The sequence below is a fragment of the Plecotus auritus genome (assembly GCF_963455305.1).
Source record: "Plecotus auritus genome assembly, chromosome: 6".
NCBI classification, from domain to species: domain Eukaryota; kingdom Metazoa; phylum Chordata; class Mammalia; order Chiroptera; family Vespertilionidae; genus Plecotus; species Plecotus auritus.
The window spans coordinates 103,452,686-103,473,888 of record NC_137773.1 but is presented as its reverse complement, the minus strand read 5'-3'; the positions used below and the strand labels follow the sequence as shown (position 1 = coordinate 103,473,888).

At 39.2% G+C, this 21,203-nt stretch overlaps 2 protein-coding genes across 2 annotated transcripts in view; both read left to right on the top strand.

Moving 5' to 3' along the window:
* Positions 1-11,880, top strand: part of KCTD9 (potassium channel tetramerization domain containing 9) — a 54,064-nt gene extending 42,184 nt beyond the window's left edge. The window contains exons 10-12 of the mRNA XM_080672617.1: positions 6,707-6,812; positions 7,563-7,696; positions 9,979-11,880. Coding sequence (XP_080528743.1) covers positions 6,707-6,812; positions 7,563-7,696; positions 9,979-10,095 — 357 coding nt within the window. The 3' untranslated portion in view covers positions 10,096-11,880. The remainder of the gene's footprint in view (positions 1-6,706; positions 6,813-7,562; positions 7,697-9,978) is intronic.
* Positions 11,881-17,358: 5,478 nt separating this feature from the next.
* Positions 17,359-20,776, top strand: GNRH1 (gonadotropin releasing hormone 1; the record flags this gene model as incomplete). Its single annotated transcript, XM_080675483.1, has 3 exons — positions 17,359-17,511; positions 19,018-19,113; positions 20,735-20,776. The coding sequence occupies 3 exons, from the start codon at positions 17,359-17,361 to the stop codon at positions 20,774-20,776; spliced, it is 291 nt and encodes a 96-aa protein (XP_080531609.1).
* Positions 20,777-21,203: the final 427 nt, after the last annotated feature.

Here is a 21,203-nt window from a genome sequence, read left to right as displayed (position 1 = left end):
TTTCTAGAAGTTGCTTTTCTTGGGTATTTTTTTCCATCTTGTCTTCTAGCTCACTGATACGGTCCTCTGCTTCTTCTAGTCTACTCTTGATGCTTTCTATTGAGTTCTTTACAGTAGCGATGTCATTTTTCATTTCTTCTTGGTTCTTCTTCATTTCCTCTTGGTTCTTGCTCATATTGTCGAATTTGTCTTCCATTCTTTTCAGCCACCTTATGACCATTTCTCTGAATTCTTTTTCTGGAAGGTTGCTTGCCTCCATTTCGTTTACTTCCTTTTCTGGTGATGCCTGTTTTTCTTTCATATGCGGGCTGCTTCTTTGTCTCCCCATGGTCTCTCTTCTCTGGGTGTCTGGTTATGTAGTTCTCTCTCTCCTGGGTTGATTTAAAGGCACAAAATACAGCACTACCAGGTACAACTCACAAGGCACTGAACAGGAATGTATTCACGATATTAATAACCTCCAATAAAGGTGACCACCAGAGAAAGGCAAATTAGGTGATAGGAGAGAAAGAAGAAGAGGAAAAAAGAAAGAAAGAAAGAAAAAAAGAAAAAAGGAGTGTGAAAATGAAATTGGGAAAAGGGAAAGTAAAGAGAAAAAGAAAAAAAAAAAAGTAAGAGAGACAAGAAAGTGACTAAGAGAGAAAGGGGAACAGACTATATATATTGGGGATAAAACTCCAATAGAACAATCACTAATCCCAGCAAATGCCAGCAACAAGTGCCTGGGGATTAGTACAAACTACAACACCAACTAATACGGAGTGAGGCAAGGGAAAGCTGAAGCACAAAACAAACAAAAAAATAAACAAAAGAAGAATAAGCAAAACAATCTCACAAAAAAGCATAAAAATTGGGTATAATCTACATTCAAGCAAACAACAACAAAAGGACAGAGAGAAGGACAAGTTTATGGATAGCTCAGACAGTGAAGGGAGAGGTGTATGTGGACTTGGAGCAGGGGATTGGAGATTAGATATGTAAGTAGGGTGAAATTTTAACAAGGGGTAAACAGAAAGAATAGGGAAAATCTAAAGCAGTACAAGGGTAAGATAAACAGGACACTGAAAAGGGGGAGGTTAGGAAGAGAGTGATGGCCTAAAGGTAGAGTTGAGATAGAGTAAAACGATGCTAAAGGAAAGATAAAAATAGAATGTAGAACCCTAATCCCAAAATAAAATGAAGAGAAAGTAAAATGACACTTAAAAAAATAAAATAAAATAAAATAAAATAGCAGTAGTAATAATACGGATTGAAAATAAAAATGTAATCATTAAAAAGGTAAAATCAAGTGATGAAAAAAGAAAAAAAAAGTTTCTTGATTAAAAGATGCAAAAAATGAAAATAAAAAAAAAATAAAAAAAATAAAAAAATAAAAGGTAAAAATAAAATGTGAAGTAGTGAAGGTCATTCACTTCCTCTGTTTTTCTGTTTGGCACGCCTGTTTCTCAGTCCAGACAGTATTGCAGTTCCCTGCGATCCACTGCTCTTCGGTGTTGTAAGCCAGTCCTGATTTTAAGCAGGCGGTGTGTCTTAATTTCTCGTATTCCTTTATTTTTGATTACACAAGAGTCAATTTGTGATTCAGCCCCTGGGTGGCAGTGTTTCTGGATTGACTTCCGGGTCTATCTATGGCCTCTCTAGGCAGTGTTAGAGCCTTCTTTCCCTGTGGCACTCTTTCCCACCGGCCTGTGGGAGTGGTCTGCCTCAGAGCTGACTCTCTGATGTTCACTCCCCGCTCCGATCCCCGGGTTCCAGAAAAACAACCTTCCCCTGCAGTCTCCCAGGGTGTCCCCAACTGGGTGATCCTATGTATTGGGCTTAGTAATCAGAAGCCAGAATTTCAAGAGGAAAAAGCCCAAGTGTGCGCACTCCGTGGCTGCGCGTAAACCCAGGCACCCAGGGAACGCAGGGGCTGCGCGTAAGTCTGGACTGCCTGAAATTCTTAGGGTGTCCCTGCACTTCAGATCAAAATGGGTTGCTTTTTAGAGTGCCCTTCTCTTAGCAGCTCTGAGGACCCCTTTCCACATTCACAGATCACGCCAGCCCCTACAGCCACGGATTTTTCTAGGCACAGACTTCCCTGGTCCTCCAGCTCCCGCGAAACGCGCGTTCCTCTCTCCCGCCGGGACCAGAGACCTCACCTTATCTCAGGCGAAATCTGACCTTTCCGTGGTGGAGTGTAGAGCTCCTCTGAACCCGTGTGCTTGCGCCAGTTGGGGAGCGTTGTTCTGGGGCTCGCAGCTGTTCCTGGGGTGCCGCAGTTGTGGATTCTCAGGCTTCAGATAAGCTCCACTTTCCGGATCAAGATGGCGCAGACTCCGCGTCCAAGCCCCTCTTTTTTTTCTTAAAGAACTCCCTTTAACATTTTTTGCAATGCTGGATTGGTGGTAATGTACTCCTGTATCCTTTTTTTTGGGGGGGGGTGGTCTGGGAAGCTCTTTATTCGCCTTCAATTTTATTTATTTATTTATTTATTTTTAAATATATATTTCTTTATTGATTTCAGAGAGGAAGGGAGAGGGAGAGAGAGAGAGAAACATCAATGATGAGAGAGAATCACTGTTCGGCTGCCTCCTGCACGCCCCCTACTGAGGATCGAGCCCACAACCCCAGCATGTGCCCTTGGCTGGAATCGAACCTGGGACCTTTCAGTCCGCAGGCCGACGCTCTATCCACTGAGCCAAACCAGCCAGGGCTCGCCTTCAATTTTAAATGATAGCCTTGTTGGATAAAGTGCTTTTCATTACTTTAATGCTTCATGTCAATCCCTTTGGCCTGAAGTGTTTCTGTTGAGAAATCACTTACATTCTAATGGGTACTCCCTTATAGGTAACTTTCTGTCTCTGTCTTGCTGCCTTTAAGATTCTTTTTTTGTCTTTAATGTTTGTCATTTTGATTATGATGTGTCTTGGTGTGAGTCTCCTTGGGTTCATCTTGATTGGAACTCTCTGTGCTTCCTGAACTTGTGTGACTTTTTCCTTAACCAGGTTAGGAAAGTTTTTTGTCATTATTTATTTAAATAGGTTCTCTGTTTCTTGCTCTCTTTCTTCTCCTTCTGTGATGTGGATGTTGTTACCTTTTATGTTGTCCCAAAGTTCTCTTAAACTATCCTCTTCCTTTTTAATTTTTTTGCCTTTGTGCTGCTCTAATTGTGTGTGTTTTTTGTACCTTGTCTTCTAAATCACTGATTCGATCTTCTGCCTCATTCAATCTACTTCTGATTTCTCCCAGTATATTCTTGATGTCAGATATGCTATTCTTCATATCCAACTGGGTTTTATTCAGGGTTTGTATTCCTTGTTTCATGTTTTGTAGTTCCCACTAAGTTCCTTGTAATTCTTACTAAGTTCCTTGAGCATCCTTATAACCATTACTTTGTACTCTATGTCTCATAAAGTGCTTACCTCCATTTCATTTAGCTCTTTTTCTGTAGTTTTCTCCTATTCTTTTCATTTGGAGTCTGTTTCTTTGTTTCCCCATCTTGGCTGTCTCATATTGTTTGTTTCTATGTATTGGGTAGATCTGCTGTGATTCTCAGCCTTCGTGGAGTGGCCTTATTTAGTAGGTGTCCTTTGGGACCCAGTGGCACCGTCTCCTTGATATCCTGTGTTGCATGCTCTAGCAATGCCCTAGTGTGGGTTATGTGGGCCCTCCTATTGTAATTGGGTCTTGATTGCTGTTGGCCCATTCGCGGGTGAGATCAACTCAGGCTGCTGACCTTGAGGCGCAACTTGGACCATGTTATGCAAGCTGTTGGACAGGTGCAATCTTGATGTGGCTTCTGTGGTCCTTGGTTAAAAGTTTCCTCTTCAGATAGTCTCAAGTTAGTAATTCATGGTGAATGCTCCCCAGTTTTGCTTTAACTTCAAGTTTTGTTCTAGGAGGCGTTGTGAGCAAGATCCACCTACTTCACCACCATCTTGAACCTCCTGCACATATCCCTTCCACAGATTATATTAAAGCAATTCATTATTTCACCTCTAAATATTTATCTATCTCTTATAGTTAAGGACCATTTTAAAATCATAATATTAATACAATTTTCATACTTTTAAAAACAACAGTAATAACCTAACTTCTTTCCTCAAAAGCTATTGTCCCTTGCTGTAGTAAGGCAGTACAACTCTTACAGATGCAGTGTTGGTTTACATAGCACCTAAGTACCAATGTTGGTGACTTGCTTTACCATTTGATGAACAGAGGGTGAAATACTTTCTGTGGTTGAAGACAGAGAACTTCACCGAATTTCTTATGTATTTGTTTCTTTGTAAGATTTCATAGTACAGCCTTGAGTATGGAGCGATATTTACATAGTTACCTTGGGAGCTTTTGATAATATGTACAGTCTGTTTTACCTGGTAACATTGCATAGAGAACCAGACACATTTATTTTCAGATATCAGCTTCATGTCTTGTTATATTTTTAAGTACCAAAAAATCCACTTATGCTTTAGTTATTTTGGCCCTTCTAGGTGCTCATTATATTATCTGTCAGTTTGGGTTCTGTATTACCTTGTATTAATGTGCAGGTATAGATGGGAATGTACATGCATTTATCAATTATCTGTGGTTTTAAATAATCTGTAGCTTATCTTCCTTCCACTAGAACTGACTACAGGGTAAATAAAATTGCACTTATGAAACTAGGATTTTTCTTGTTAGGAATGGCTATAACATAACTTAATCAGTCTTAGGGTTTTAGATTTCTTCACTGTTCTACCTATAACAACTACAATTATCATTGATATAGTACCTTAACCAACTTGTTAATATATATATTTTATTGTTGACAGTATTACAGATGTCTCTCATTTACCTTAACCAATTTTAAACACTTTAAAATTCTACTTTGATGGTCATAATTTTGTGAAGGTCTAATGTTAATGTCACCCTTATAAACAACATTGCCTTATCTAGTAGTTGTCAAAGTTCAGATCTGATGGCACTGAACCCTTTGAAATAAATTGACATAATTTAAAATTCTAACATCCATTTTCTAGCTTTTTACTCTGTATTTTACACTGTGCTTTGGGTGCTTATGCTTGGCAATGTTGTGTAGCAAGGTTGGTTTAAAAAGACCCAGTTTACAATTTGTTACTGATTTTAGTATCCTGACCTTTGAAATGAAATTAGTAATAGCATGATTGAACATCTAGAATGTCATTGATTAATTGCTACTGTAATAAAGAAAGAGAAAAATCCATACCCCTAACAAGTTTATGCTTTCCTTATCCATACATTCCTACTGTCGTTTGTCATTCCCAGGGCTATTTATAAAAATAGAAATAGGTGTATCAGAGTTCTTACTGCCCAACTTCATCTAAACTCTTAAGTTTCATGGAAGGTGGCCATGCTGTTGTTAACTTGACTTTTGTTAATTATTTTTTAACACAGTTCTCAGTTTGTATTGATTTCAATTAGAAAAGTCTTTATTGTGACAGAAAATAATTGTTAGTATATGGAAGTGATTTTTTCTTCCCCTTTTTCTATTTTTTCTTTTACTGTGACAAGATAAAAATTCTGAGACGTTCTAAATTAAAATCATAGTGGCTGGAGAGTGAGAGAAAGAGACAGAGCAGTTAGCCTGTTGATAGCTATTAATAGCTCTGGTGAAAGACTGCTTACATTCCTGTATATCTGTTAGAATTTAGGATTAATTTCCAGTTGCTGTTTCTGAGATTATCCAAGAGAGAAAAGCCAGACACCACAAAGCCTCCCCTATTTATTTACACATCAACTTTCTAAATCTACTGCCCACTGCTAATCTATAGGATCAGACTTCCTTTTTTCCACTCTGCTGCCAATCCCAGAACTAGCCCTGCTTCACCTCCTCCCATCCCCTTTGTCTGTTGCTAATGTAAATCCTTTCAGAAAGGCTTATATCCCCCTTCCCTGCCCCCTCCCACCCCTCTGCTTGCCTGCCCCCCTCCCCTTACTTGATGTATAAAAACATTTGCAAGCCCTAGCTGGTTTGGCTCAATGGATAGAGCATCAGCCTGCAGACTGAGAGGTCCCAGGTTCGATTCCAGGTTCAATTCAGGTCAAGGGCACATGCCCTGGTTGCAGGCTGGATCTCCAGTAGGAGACGTGCAAGAAGCAGCCAATCAATGATTCTCTTTCATCATTGATGTTTCTATCTCTCCCTTCCTCTCTGAAATCAATATATCTATATCCATATATATATATATATATATATATATATATATATATATATATATATAATTTTAAAAATACTTGCAAAACTCCAGGACAATGGACATTCCTATCTTTCCTACATAACCATGCTGCTAATGATTTAGACTCTATGCCCCAAGATTAGTCTTTCTCTCTCTCTCTCTCTCTCTCTCTCTCTCTCTCTCTCTCTTTTTTTAGTAATGGCCTAATATATCCTTTTTTAAAAAAAAGACTTTCAGGCCCTGGCCAGTGTGACTTGATTGGTGGGAATGTCATCCCGTTCACTAGGAGGGTGGTGGGTTTGATCCCTGGTTGCCGTGTGCAGAGTGACCGATTTGATGTTTCTCTCTCACATCGATGTTTTGTTTTGTTTTTCTCTCTCTTTCTTCCTCTGTCTAAATCAATAAAAATTATAATAATAAAATAAAGAGACTTTCAGCCATGGAAGTTAAACATTTTTTGTTTAACAACTGTTTGAGCCAATTTTTTTTTTTCCAAACGAAATTCTGAATCTTAATCTTTTCTTTGCCAGTGTGCAAATCTCCAGGGAGTCAAGATGCTCTGTTCTAATGCAGAAGGCGCATCCCTGAAACTCTGTAATTTTGAAGATCCTTCTGGTCTTAAAGCCAATTTAGAAGGTGAGATTCTGTCTGTAATTAACTTTTCTATGGGGAAAACACACCATTAAGTAAAAACCCCAGCAAAGTAATTGTTACAGGTAAATCATAACCATAGCTGGGTAGATTTCCTCTGTCACCATGCTTGGGGAATTTGCACAGGAATCAGTCATATCTTGGTCTGAGTCATAGGCTAACCGACATTGAGAACTCGGGGAGATCCAGCCTCTGACATTTAATGAGGCCTCAGTTAGAGAATTACATATCAACATCTTAAACTTTCAAACAGAGCAGCATATTCTTATGCTGACCAAAATTAAGAATTTCAGTTTGCACAAAGCCAGGCAGTTTTTGTCATTTTTAAATTTAATGTTTTGTTTATGAATTTCTTATTGCTCTCTTGTATCTGTGCACTGGTCACTTTGTTTACTTGTGTATTTCGAAGGCATAGTACTTTTCTCTCTTGTCATAAACTTATGGAGGCATATTATAAAAGTGCTAATTATCCTAAGACCTAATTGAATTACTCCCTCAAAATTATATTCTAAAACATTCTTAAATCTGAGCTAACACATCAATAACAGTGAACTCTATATATGTAAGCTGATTGAGACACCGAGATTTATAGTTCAGAATCATTTTCAAAAGTTAGACATTTTCAAAAGTCCCTGTCATCATTCTTCTCCATTTAAGTCTTAAAGTGGTTTCGTTGAAGTTGGGTGACTATAAATATTTTCAAGTTCAACTAATCCCCAAATATGTTCACTCTAGGTGCTAATCTAAAAGGTGTGGATATGGAAGGAAGTCAAATGACAGGCATTAACCTGAGAGTCGCTACCTTAAAAAATGCAAAGTTGAAGAATTGTAACCTCAGAGGAGCAACTCTGGCAGGAACTGATTTAGAGGTGAGTCACCAGTTTTTAAAGAGTTTCTGTTAGAATTGGCTAGGTGGCTCAGTTGCTTGGAGCTTCCTCCCATACTCTAAAAGGTTGCAGATTCCATTCCCAGTCAGGGCACATACCACATTCCTAGGTTGTTGGTTCGATTCCTAATCAGACGCTTAAGGGAGGCAACCATCAATATTTCTCTCTCACGCTGATGTTTCTCTCTCTGTCTCCCCCTTCCTCTCTCTCTAAAAATCAGTAGGAATATCCTCAGGTGAGGATTGGGGAAAAAAAAGTTTTTGTTAATCTAAAATCATTGAGTACCTCATACAAAATTTATTGAAATCATAAAGTAGTTGTCTGGCCCTGGTAGGGTACCTTAGTTGGTTAGAGCATCCGATACACCAAGATTGCAAGTTTGATTCCCAGGGCACATACAAAAATCAACCAATGAATGCATGAATAAGTGGAACAACAAATCGATGTTTCTCTCTCTCTCTCTCTCTCTCTCTCTCTCTCTCTCTCTCTCTCACTTTCTCTCTCTCTCTCGCTTTCTCTCTCTCTTTTTCTCCCACTCCCCCTTCCTCTCTCTCTCTCTCTCTAACATCAATCAATCAATAAAGTAACTGGCCAGAACAGCTGGAGGGATATTTTCCTTTCAAGTGCTTGTTAAGCCTGAATTCCAGAGCAGGATCAATTCCTAAGTCAGAGATGCCAGTTTCAGATGGGAAAATTCATTTGACATTCTAAGTTCATTTCATTTCTCTCTTTTCCTTGAGTTTTTCTCATGTAGATAAGTTTGATAGATGCTTTATTGACCTAATTTATCGTTTTTCTTCAGTTTCAATTCCAAACAATTAAATGGGGCCAGATTATTTCTTGAACTACTTGAGAAATTTAACTGATATCCAGGTTTGAAATCAGGCTGAGGAAAGCCTATTTGAAATTGGCATCCTATTCTTTTTAATTCTCAACGTGGGATTTTAATTCAGCTTTCTCATCAGCACTGTATTCTGTGTTTTGCCTTGATTTGCCAGTTTTGCCAGCTGGCTCAGTAGCTATGGATAGGCCGGCCTTGGCGTGGCCAGTAGCACTTCCTGCAATGCTGGGCATGCTCTGTGTCTGTTCAGTACAGTAGCCATCAGCCCACATGGCTGTTGAACACTGCAAATGTGGGTAGTGTAAGTGGGAAATGAATTTTTAAGTTTATTTAATTTTAATTCATTTGAATGTAAAGGGGCACATTTGGCTGGTGCCATCATATTAAACAGCATAGCCTTATACAAGAAAATCTGACATAGATTGGATTGTAGAGAACAGTACATCAAAATTTGCTGCTGATTTTTTAAAAAATGTTTTGCCTTGTTCTCTTAATAGCTCTAAGCAGCAGAATAGCAGATCCTATTAAACTTAAAGGCAAAAGTGCCAGCCTACAGCTGAAGATATAAATAAGTTAAGCACCATTACTTAATTTGTTATTATTTGTTACCATCACCTAAGATGATGACTTTTTTTCCTTGATTTCAGATGCCACGTAGTCAATGGTTAAACAGCAAAAGCCTCCCTCTGTGCAAGTGATTGTAAAGATTAATGTGGTTGACTCTTGGGGGGCAGCAGCTGACATTCTGTCCTAAAAGGTTATGTGCCTTCACCCTTCTCTAACTATGGTCCCCACCATCCCCAGGGACTTATTCAGAATCTCTTGTCTCATCTGTCACACTACAATCTCAAGAGAAATTTAAAAGCAGTTTGCAATGATGGTGGTAGTTACACTGTTGTATAGGTTCATTAAAATGAATTGAATTGTGCACATAATTTGGGGGTTAAAAAAGGTAGTTCCTTGCTATAAAAATGTTAGAGTTGAGGAATGAAATTTAATTATTAAGTAAAATCTGTTTCTCTCAGATTTGTCAAAATAGTGTCTCAATTCTCCCCCCACCCCTTTCATTGTTGTTGTTCTTGGATTGTGGTAAAATTGTTTAGATAATATTTACTACATTTGAGTCCACTCTGGATTTTAAATGATTTTAAATGACTGATTGTAGAACACATGATCACAAGGGACATGTTTCCTTATTAATGTCTATGTGTGTGGGGGGGAGAGGGGGTCAGCCAGAGCATCAACTAGAGAGAAAAAATGGAAATATCAGAAAATCTGACTTCTGAAACCAAAATTTTCCAGAAATAACCAAGTTTTATTATATAGCAACCTTTTCCTAACATGCCTAGGAATCATTTTTGAGAAGGAATAGATAAAACCTTAAATCTCTATTAGTTACATGGTTATTGTTTTTGTCTTACAGAACTGCGACCTATCTGGGTGTGACCTTCAGGAAGCCAACCTGAGAGGTTCCAACGTTAAGGGAGCCATATTTGAAGAGATGCTGACACCACTCCATATGTCACAAAGCGTCAGATGAGAATTTAGGGCTGGAGGAAGATGCTCAAGATGAAAATATTTTCCTTATCACTTTTAATTCTCCACTCAGTTGTCTAGAAGAAATAACACTGTAAGGAAATTAAAAAGACAAAACCATAGAGGATTATGCTTATTCTCAGTGGTGCATAAGGGAAAAAGTGGCTTTTTCCCACATTCTGGTTTTAACAGAGAAGCACTCATTTACCAGCTATAGGGAAGCTAGATTAGATTGCTGCCTTTTGAGTGGAGTTGGGGGTTCTCCTGGCTTTATGACCAGGAATGGTATCCATCATATTTGCTTTCAATAGGCATGATGTGGAATTACCATCTTGGTTTGAAATGCATTTGAGGATTTTCATTTATGAGAAGCACAACATATGAAATTGTATTTATTGAGTCTCTAGATGCATATGGATATTTAAATTGTTAAACTTAAATGAAAATTTCAAGAGGTTGTTCGGGTTATAAAAAGCTTTAGGGCTGCCTTCCTTTACGTGTCACACCGTGTGAATATGGTGAGATCAGACTCCCAAAGGCTCTCTTTTCAGGTTCATTTTAATGGTTACTTTTTTTAGAACAAAATAGTAGCTGAATTAAAGAAATCCTCCATTCTTACTGGTTGAGACAAGAGTTGAAAGAAAGACATCATTGTACATCATTGTCAGCTGAAGTTACAGTGGAACTCTGTAGTAACAACCTGTAGCAACAGCTTTTAAAGGAGCACTCTTCAGAATTTCATTCTAAGCAAGTTCCACTCAATGCAGACCAGGCAATTTTTTATTTACACTACCAGCCTAGTTTCCTCCTGTACACTCAAAATAAGCATAGGAAGATACTTCAAAACCAAAAAACCAAGGTGTGTTACTAATATTTAACTCAGTGGCCAAATAGTTTAGTCAGGGCCAGCTTAGAACTAGATACTAAGTCGCAATCCACTGTAATCAATGCTGTAAAATACGAATGGGTATTGCAAAGTCATCTTTTAGATAGCTACACAATAGAATTGCAGCTAAAACCCTACAGTGGAGAATGAGGGATTTTAAACTGACTGTTCAATTATAGCCACCAAAAAAACTTAACTAAAAATAAAAACATTTGGCTGGTCCAAAATGTAATACCAGTCAGTCAGCACCTGTGGTTCTTTAACTTATATTTTCTGGTTTGGTTTGGTTTTAATAATTTTAGCCTCATTTTCTTGAGTCATTATCTCTCTGCAGTAGCAGACACGGGCCTGTACTTCCTCACCAGTAAACGGTGTCCTTACATCTGCCCCAAGAGCAGGAATAGCGCTGTATCCAAATGGATTCTGAATTCTCCAGACTCATCAGTTGAGGCAATTAATTATTAAAACTCACTTTGTATCCTTTGGGAGGATGACATGTCTTGAATATTTACATAGCTTATTCTTTTATATATACATATGCAAAGCTTTCCTTACAGTGAAGGGTATATGCATAGTGGGAGGAGATCAGGCCTTTACAGGTAAAGGAAAGCAACTTCAGAAATGAATTATTTTCTTTGCTTTATTATTTTTACCAATACAGAGAATTATTGTATTGAGAGATATCTATTTTCATAATCAATATGTGCCTAAATTATATTTAAACCATTTCATTCTGTAGTATATTTTCAACAATTATAGAAAATGTGGTTCATCTACTTAAGGGTACCTCTGTAGACATAACCTAAAAGTGCAGAAGAATCTGAAAAATGAAACATGATAGTCTTAGAAACTGCAGAATTTGGGTCTAATGTATACTGCATTAATAAACAATGTGAAATGTTGAAAAGGAGTTTCTTGTCTATCTTTTGAAAAGCAACACTTTCTAGTTTTTGCTTATATTTCTTCAGTATGTATTGATGACTAGCCCTGAGGGTCTGGGTGGAAAAGAAATACAGCATAACACTTACTATGGTTTAGTTTTTTTATTTAATTTTTTAAAATTTATTTGAGAGAGAGAAACATCTATTTGTTCCACTTATTTATGCATTCACTGATTTATTCTTGTATGTGCCCTGAATGGGCACCAAACCCCCAATGTTGGGGTATTGGGATGACGCTCTAACCAACTGAGCTACCCAACCAGGTGGTTCACTAATTTATTGGCCCTGGCTGGTTAGAACATAGGCCAATCTATGTGGCTCTCTCACATCAATGTTTCTCTCTCCTCCCACCCTCCCCTCCCCACCCACTTCCATGGTCTCTAAAAATCAATGGAAAAATATCCTCCAGTGAAAATTAACAAAAGAAGAAGAAGAAAGGGCCATCAAAGTAAATTTATTTGTTTAAAGTAAATTTATTTGTTTAAACATTATTTTATGATCCCCTTAAAATCCACCAACAGGAAGAAATTTCAAAAAATAAAAGACTGCCTCCCAAAATTCATTTAATTTGTGTCACTCTTTAGCTGATGAGCATTACCAGTTAGCTCTATTAGGTTGTTTAAATACATTGCCCGCCGCCCCCCCCCCACCCCCACTAAAAACATTCTTGCCTGACCACTTGAGAGAATTTTAAGGAGGGAGGAAAGTTTCAAAATAGTAAAACTTCCTTTAGGCCTAGTGATGAAACATGTCCATACACAGAGGCAAAAATATAGTTATTGTTGGGAAGGAGGGACAGAAAAATGTTTTATAGCTAAATTATCTACGTGGATGAAATTTAGTGCTCTACTGTGTAATTGTTTAGAGCATTATTTTATGTTATGCTGTAATTTAGCCTAGTAATTTAGCCCGCCCGCTTCCACACTCTCTAAAAATCAATGAAAAACTACAGTTTCAACTTTTAGTAGGAAATAATGTAAATTTATTTTCTTATGAAAGTTACCATCACAAATCAATATTTGAAGATTTTCTCCAGTTGTTCATTTATGAATTGGCTATTTATACTGTAAATCTACCCTCAAGTCAACTTTCAATCATCTTTAAAAGGAAATCCTCACCCGAAGATTATGTTTCTATTGATTTTAGAGAGGGAGGGAGGGACGGAGAGAGAGAGAAAGAGAGAGAGAGAAACATCCTGCACACCAGGTATGTGAGAGAGAGAGAGAGAGAGAGAGAGAGAGAGAGAGAAAGAAACATCCTGCACACCAGGTATGTGCCCTGACCAGGACTTGAACCTTCCAACTTTTGGTGCAAGGTACAATGCTCCAACCAACTGAGCCACCGGCCAGGACTAAATCATCTTTAATATATGAAAAGCCCTAGAATGTTATTAAATCTCCAAGGAAGTATTATTTTTAACTTTTTAAAATGAAAAGGTACACCTCTGCAAAGAAAAACAGTTACTTTATTTTCCGTACCGAGCACCTATTCAAGGATTAATTTTCTGAAACCCTTTCACAACCTTAGATATGTCAGCAGGTGTTCAGGAGTTCTTCCTGCTGAGATTTCACATTAGGACAAACAAAGAGGTTTGCATCTGTCTGTCAACAAGCTTACTAAATCACTATTGTTGCATATTAATAATTTAAAAGTGTTTCTTTTAATGCAGACAATGAAGCCATTTTCCCTCTAAAGCCATACTTTAACAGGAAATTTCTAAATTTAGAAAAAAATTGGTAACTCTAAAATCCAATTATTTTAACCCAGTTGACTAAATTTAGCTTCATGGTACATTGTTCTGTCCTTGGAACTACATAAAGGTTCAGAGTTTGTCACTAAACATCAAGATGTTAATTGCATATTTGATGCCCTATTTGATGCTATAGAAGATTAAACAAATCTGACCTTTGCCCTTGATATTCGAGACCTACAACAATACTAATGCAGACTTAGAGTGCATAAAGCATACTGAATGAGTTCATAGAGTATGTGGCTATCTTCATCTGAAAACTTCAAAGCATTTTTCAAGAATGTAATACCAGCTGATAGAAATAAGAAATCTAGTGATGCTTAACCAGAGCTAAGTGGTCAATCTGACCGTAAGAGTCAGCAGTACTTACTCCCTTCTCTTTAGTCCTAACCAAAGACCACATCTGCTTCTGCAGCACTCTTAGAAGAAGCACATCTCTTTCAGCAAACAGGAAATCAACTGGACACTTTAAATGGACACTGTTCAAACATAATGAACTTTTGTTGAAAAGTAGCTTTTCATTACCTTTCTATTATGGTGAGATGATAGTCCACTCCTTCATGTCAGAATGGCCCTTAAATTATTCAGAGTATAAAAAATAATTTAATCATGTATGTTTTATTTTTAGAGTTTCCATTTGCAACTATACTTTAAAATTCATCCCCTTCTGCAACCTGTCCTGAGGATCTGGCAGCCTGCAGAGATGGATGAGCAAAGCAGAGGAGTTTATTTGGGCAGGACACCATTGCTCTTTCTCTGAAATCCTTGCAAATGTAATTGTTCCTGAAGACACTGGGCAACAACTGATTGATTAGCGTTCTACCCAAGGAGAAGCTGCCAGTCCTGGCTCTATAATGACCAAATATCCAGTTGTTTTGAACCATTTTACTATCCTATATAATAAAAGACTAATATGCAAATTGACCAAATGGTGGAATGACCGGTCGCTATGCTGCGCAATGATCACCAGGAGGCAGACGCTCAATGCAGGAGCTGCCCCCTGGTGGTAAGTGTGCTCCCACAGGGGGAGCGCCACTCAGCCAGAAGCCGGGCTCACGGCTGGTGAGCACAGCGGTGGTGGCGGGAGCCCGCCTCCGCAGCAACGCTAAGAATGTCCACCTGAAAGCTTAGGCCCGCTCCCCTAAGCCAGCAGTTGGACATCCCCCGAGGGCTCCCAGACTGCAATGTGCATAGGCTGGGCTGAGGAACTCCCCCCCGCCCCCAGTGCACGAATGTCATGCACTGGGCCTCTAGTGTATCATAACAGTCCTTACAGCCAATTGTACATGAAAATGTAATTCTATGTCAGATTAAACATATCTTTGTTGCAGAAATAGAGAAAGCATTAGGCTTAAGTTGTTTAAAGACCTTGCTTTCATTCATTTATTCATACCTACTAGAGGCCCGGTACATGACATTCGTGCATGGTGGGGGGGGGGGGAGGTCCCTCAGCCCGGCCTGCACCCTCTCCAATCTGGGACATCCCTCTCGCAAACCAGGACCACTGGCTACTACCCATTTGCCTGCCTAACAGCTTGATCGCCACCTAACTGCTCCCCTGCTGGCCTGATGGCCCCCAACTGCCCTCCCCTGATGGCCTCATGGCCCCTGACTGCCCTCCCCTGCCGGCCTCATGGCCCCCAACTGCCCTCCCCTACTGGCCTGATTGCCCCTAACTACCTCTGCCTCAGCCCCCACCACCATGGCTTTGTCTGGAAGGAAGTCAGACAGTAGGAAGATGTCTGGTCTCCCAGTCTAATTAGCATATTACCCTTTTATTAGTATAGATACTTATTGGATACTAACTACGAATTTATTAACATGTTTAAGATGAGATCCTTGACTATCATGAGTCAGAGACCACTGGTAAATTAGAGAAAGACAATTATCTATTCAAATAAATGTAATAAAGATCACTGTGTAAATAACATATCCAAGGACTCGCTGCTGGGTTGAAGCATTTATCTATAAAGTTTGGATAATGGTATCCACTTTGTAGGACTATTAATAATGAGTGAGGTTGGTCTTACAGCAGGAAACTATTATTTCTCATCTTTGTGCTCCCACTGCTTTTAGTACTGTGATTTGCATATTTTAACTGGTTATGTAAGCATTTACTGGAATGAGACGAACAGTTGACCTAAGTCTGCTCTAGATGGTCTTGCGCTTAATGTATTCTAACTGCAATGTTTCTGCTTATGTTTTTTATGCTATAGAAGGCTTTCAAGTCAAGGAGGGAGCCTGTTGGGTAGGAGACTGGGGGATTTTCCACCCCATACAATATACCTTAGGGTTCTACATGGGCTTGGTGTAGTGCCTACAATCATTATTATTTATAAATCAGTTTCTTTACAGATCTAAGTGCTGAGACCAGCTCCCAGGCATCTTCATGTAAACTTCTTTCTCTAATTATTACATGGCCTTCTTTGTGGAAGCTTTTATGTGTGCATTCAACATCACTTAATCTAAGACAGCTGTTGTCCTTGAACTTTTGATGGGTCTGTCAATTTCTTGAAGGAAAGCCATCCTGGCTAGGTTTTAATCTCTTTGAATTGTGGTCTTAGCTATGAAAGTCTTAGCTGAGGTTTTAATGGGCAAGATTTAAGTAAATTTAACAGATATACCAGTGGGTGTTCTAATTACACACTCCATTAAAGGGCTTTATGTGAGGATTAAAAAACATACCATTAAAAAATAGTCCAAGTGCAGTACAATTTACCAGCGGGAAAGATTTCAGGGTCCCGGAAAAGTTTCGTATAAAAAAGAAGCTAGGAAAATGAAAAGGCACAGCATTCAACACACTCCAGAGAAAGCGTGGCATTCTTTGGCTCTTTGCTCTCGGACAGGTAAAATGCTTGCTATTTCTCGCACTTTTTGAAGACTGCATACTATTGTTTGTCTATGGGGCTTTTACATCCTACAGGCTAAGTCCAGGTGTGACGGTGTCTAAAGAAACATTGACCTTTATGGCCATTGTCACCCCTGGCCACAGAGATCTAGCCTTTGGGGAGTTGCAACAACAGCTGGTTGACCAGTACTTGATTTTGTCTTTAGCCTCTTCCCATCAAATGAAAATTAATTTGAAGATTCTTTGAGAAAACTCCACAGATCGTTAGATCATTTGAGACCACCTTAGCCAGGGAGATATCTGGTCTGGGACTCAGTGCATTAAAAGGTGTTGAGTGAGTCCTCTCTCACTCACAGTCCAGCCAGCACCAATGCATGGAGACTAGAGGACAGGTAGTCAGCAAAATGTAATTAGTACCTACTGTAGCCATTTAAAGTAAAAAAAAAAACATACTTTTTAGCCAGAAATTTTCAGTAGGAGCTACTTATCAGAGTAGATGGCCCAATTTCCTTTACCCCAGGAATGACACAGTTGAAAACCAATGACAAAAGGGGAGAAGGTTAAGACAAAAAGGTGAACTTCATAAGGGATAAATCATGAGTTTGGATAACAAAATAATAATGAAAATAAAAATAGAATATTTTAGTTTAAAGAACTGTGTTTGTCCCCCAATGGTTAGGAAACTCAAGATAAGCAAGTGGGTATGTGCCTGTATGTGAAAATTGTAGACGACTCCTACCCCCATCTTCCATTGGGATAGTGACACAACTGTTAGGCTTTCCACCAAAGAGGTCTTTAGCTTTTGCTCAACCCGGTCTGGGTCTAATCTGATTGTTGCACTGATGTTTATTAGAATGGAGCCAATTCCAAAACTTCTAGCTGGGCTTATTCTGTTGACGTTGTGTGTGGTGAGCTGCTCCAGCCAGCACTGGTCCTATGGATTGCGCCCTGGAGGAAAAAGAAATACAGAAAATTTGATTGACTTATTCCAAGAGGTAAGTCTCTCTCACTTTCCAAATTAGACATGGCTTATTTGGCCCAATAATCAAATATAGTAATGATACTCACATTCTGGGTGTGTCTACAATGCTACTCTAGACTCCGTCCTAGGTATTCCAGGGGTGATAAGACACGTACACAGTAAAATCCATTCCTGCTTTCAGTTCAGATGAGGACTAACAAGGCAAAGAAAAGGAACAACTCCAAGAGAATACAGCCACAAGTGCACAAGGTGTGGTGCTCAGAGCACACAGAATTGCCAAAGGAATTGGAAACAACGGATGGAGCCAGGGTCTCTAGGGCAGTGGTTGGCAAACTCATTAGTCAACAGAGCCAAATATCAACAGTACAACGATTGAAATTTCTTTTGAGAGCCAAATTTCTTAAACTTAAACTTCTTCTAACGCCACTTCTTCAAAATAGACTCGCCCAGGCCGTGGTATTTTGTGGAAGAGCCACACTCAAGGGGCCAAAGAGCTGCATGTGGCTCGCGAGCCGCAGTTTGCTGACCACTGCTCTAGGGCAAGATAATCCTTGAGAGTTTGAAAGAAAATCTTAGAACTTCTGCTTATGTTTTTTTCTTTCTTATTTTATCTTTTAAAAGTACCTATGATTCATATCAGCAGCACATTTTTATAATTTATAAATACATATCCTTATCAAGTGTGCATGCTCTATAATTTCTTTTTACTAATATTGGTATTTAAAGCATAGAAGTCAGAGACTGCTAGAGCAGAGAGTTAGCAAGCTCAAGGAGACAAAACATATACTGGAAAATAGGCTGGATTTCATTTCATGTAAATTAGATTTCAGTGCTAACAGAGGACTTGGGGTTTGTTTGGTTTTCTTAATTTATAAAATGCAACTTCTTGGGATGTGAGGATTCCATGAGAGGGACCATAATGTAGCTGGTTAACCCAAAAAATGTCAGTGGATTTATAAAAAACAGTTCTTGCTATTATTTGTTTTTTAATTAATGGGAAATAAACTTGGCCCTAAAGGATGTTGATTCGGGGCTGGGACACTTAATAAAAGCCTGAAAATGGGAAACTTAACTGAAGAAACTTAAAATCACTGGAAAGAAATCTCTCTTTTTGGAGAATAATAAGAATTTAGTATGAAATATAGAAGCCCCAGAATTTGAAGTTTCCTTTACACAGATTGTATGTGAAGCAACTCTCATTTAACTATGACATACTTACTAAAAATTAGAACATAAAAATCAACCCTATTCATAACTGTAACTCTGGCATATTTTGTATACTGTCTTCTCCTGAGTTAGAAGTACTTCATCCTCAGCATCTCCAGAGAGGAAATCTCTCTGCTGCCTTCCCCAGCACCTCCACCGCCTGGCAGACGTGTGTTCCTCAAGCCCCCACCCCAATCCCACACCTTTCTCAGTCCCGCATCCACTTTGACCCCATTTTCTACAGATGATTTTTAGTGGAAATGGGAAATCCTGTTTCATGTCTCTTATCTCCATCTCCAAGAATCACATTCAGAGAGCCAAAGAGGTTGATCAGCTAGCAGAACCTCAACACTTCGAATGCACCCTTCACCAGCCACCTTCTGCCCTCAGGGAGCTGAAAGGAGCGCTGGTGAGTGACAGTGAAAATAACGCCCTACCTGGTTTGGTTCAGTGGATAGAGCTTCGGCCTATGGACTGAAGGGTCCCCAGTTCGATTCCAGTCAAGGACACATGGCCAGGTTGCGGGCTCTGTCCCCAATGGGGAGCATGCAGGAGGCAGCTGATCAATGATTCTCTCTCATCATTGATGTTTCTATCTCTCTCTCCCTCTCCCTTCCTCTGTGAAATCAATAAAATACATATATTTAAAAAAATAAAAAGGTAACATGGAGCTTTAGAAATGGATCGGCCCCTGGGAACCATCTTGTCGGTTATCCACTTAGGGGACACTTCGCGACTTCCCTTCCTGACTGCCTGAGTCCCTCCTGTGGTAGGGCCCTCACTATCTCATGACACCCCCTTTCAGTGGTTAGAGTACAATGGCTGGAACCTTTTTTTCTTTTCTTTCATAAATTGAATTGAAATCACCCTGTAAACTTTATCTACTAATCTTGGCTTTAGCCTTTAGGATGATGGACAAAACAAATCTCTTCCCACTGCTCCGTGTCAGTCCTTCAGTATATCCATATATTCCTCAACTGTACACCCCTAGACTCTTCCCTAGGTAACCATCCCTCTCATCAATTTTTCAGATGTCCTAGTACAGCGTTGTGGTCCCTGGGAAATACAGAAATCAAAAATGGTGCCCTAGTCCAGATGGTGTGGCTCAGCTGGTTGAACGTCATTCGATGTACCAGCAGGTTGCTGGTTCAATTCCTACTCAGGGCACATACCTGGGTTGTGGGTTCCATCCCCGGTTGGGGCACATCTGGAGGGCAACCAATCTATGTTCTCTTTCACATGGATGTTTCTCTCTCTCTCTCTCTCTCTCTCTCTCTCTCTCTCTCTCTCTCTCTCTCTTTCTTTCTCTCTCTCTCCTCTCTCTCCCCCGCCCACCTTTTCTTTCTCTTCCTTTCTCTCTAAAATCACTATGCATATCCTTGGGCTTTAAAAAATGGAACTATAGTAACCCAATATAGACTTGATTTTTTTAAAAAGTACAAAGAGAATTGAATATAGAATGGAATCTTGAGGTCCGTGTGGGTGTTCTCTGAGCCCCATGTCTACTTGTTTGTACAGTTAGGAGGCATGGCAGGTAACGATGTTGTGCCCAGGAGCAGGGAAAGCCTGAATAGATCATATGTGAAGTTAAGCTATAGTTTTGGTTTTCTCCATTGACTTGAACTTCCACACCCATAGGAAAAAGAAAATCGCAGGCCGGCATCTTTATTTCCTTTCTCTTTCTAATCCTGCTTACTGCGTGATAAAATACTATAGCAAGCACTAAAATTTCCCAAACACGACATTAGGAGAAGGAATTGAAGCAAAGGCTTGGTTAATAGCAAACTGATAGTTCAGACCCTTCTTTCACAATCTTCCTCACATCCTATCCTTAAATTATTGATGTAGATTTTATTATAAACAACTTTAAAAAACATGATTGTATATCTCTTTAGCATTTTCTAGTGCACAAAACAAATGAAACTTTTCTTTCTATTTCAATGATTTAGAAATAATGTATCAAAACATGCATAATGAAATTTAGCCAGTAAAAGCAACCCTGATCTATTTGTTACTCACATATTTTTCAGGAAAGTCTGATTGAAGAGGAAACTGGGCAGAAGAAGACTTAAATCCACTGGTCCAAAAGGAATGACAACACAAGTATAATTCTGACTTGGAAATCTGTGACCCATTTAATATCTGTAAATTGTGTGAATTTCAGAAATTCTTATGCCAAGGTGCATGTATTTCATAATGAAGTAGTGTGAATAAAGTGGCATAAATGTTAACTAAGTCTTTCTCAACTCAAACCTGTGGTGGGGGAGGGACATTGTAAGCCAGAAAGGGGAGTCCTCCAGATGTGTCTGCAGAAGCAGATGAGAGGAGAGAGAACACAAAGTCAACATTACTGTTGGCCAGGAATCTCAGGCTCTCCTCCATTGCCACCCTGTACCCACAGGGCATCAGCCCCATGTTGGTCTGGGCCAAAAAAGCTGATTCAGCTAGTGTTCTATGGGACTGTAGTTTTGTTTTTGACCATACCCTACAGAAGTTAGA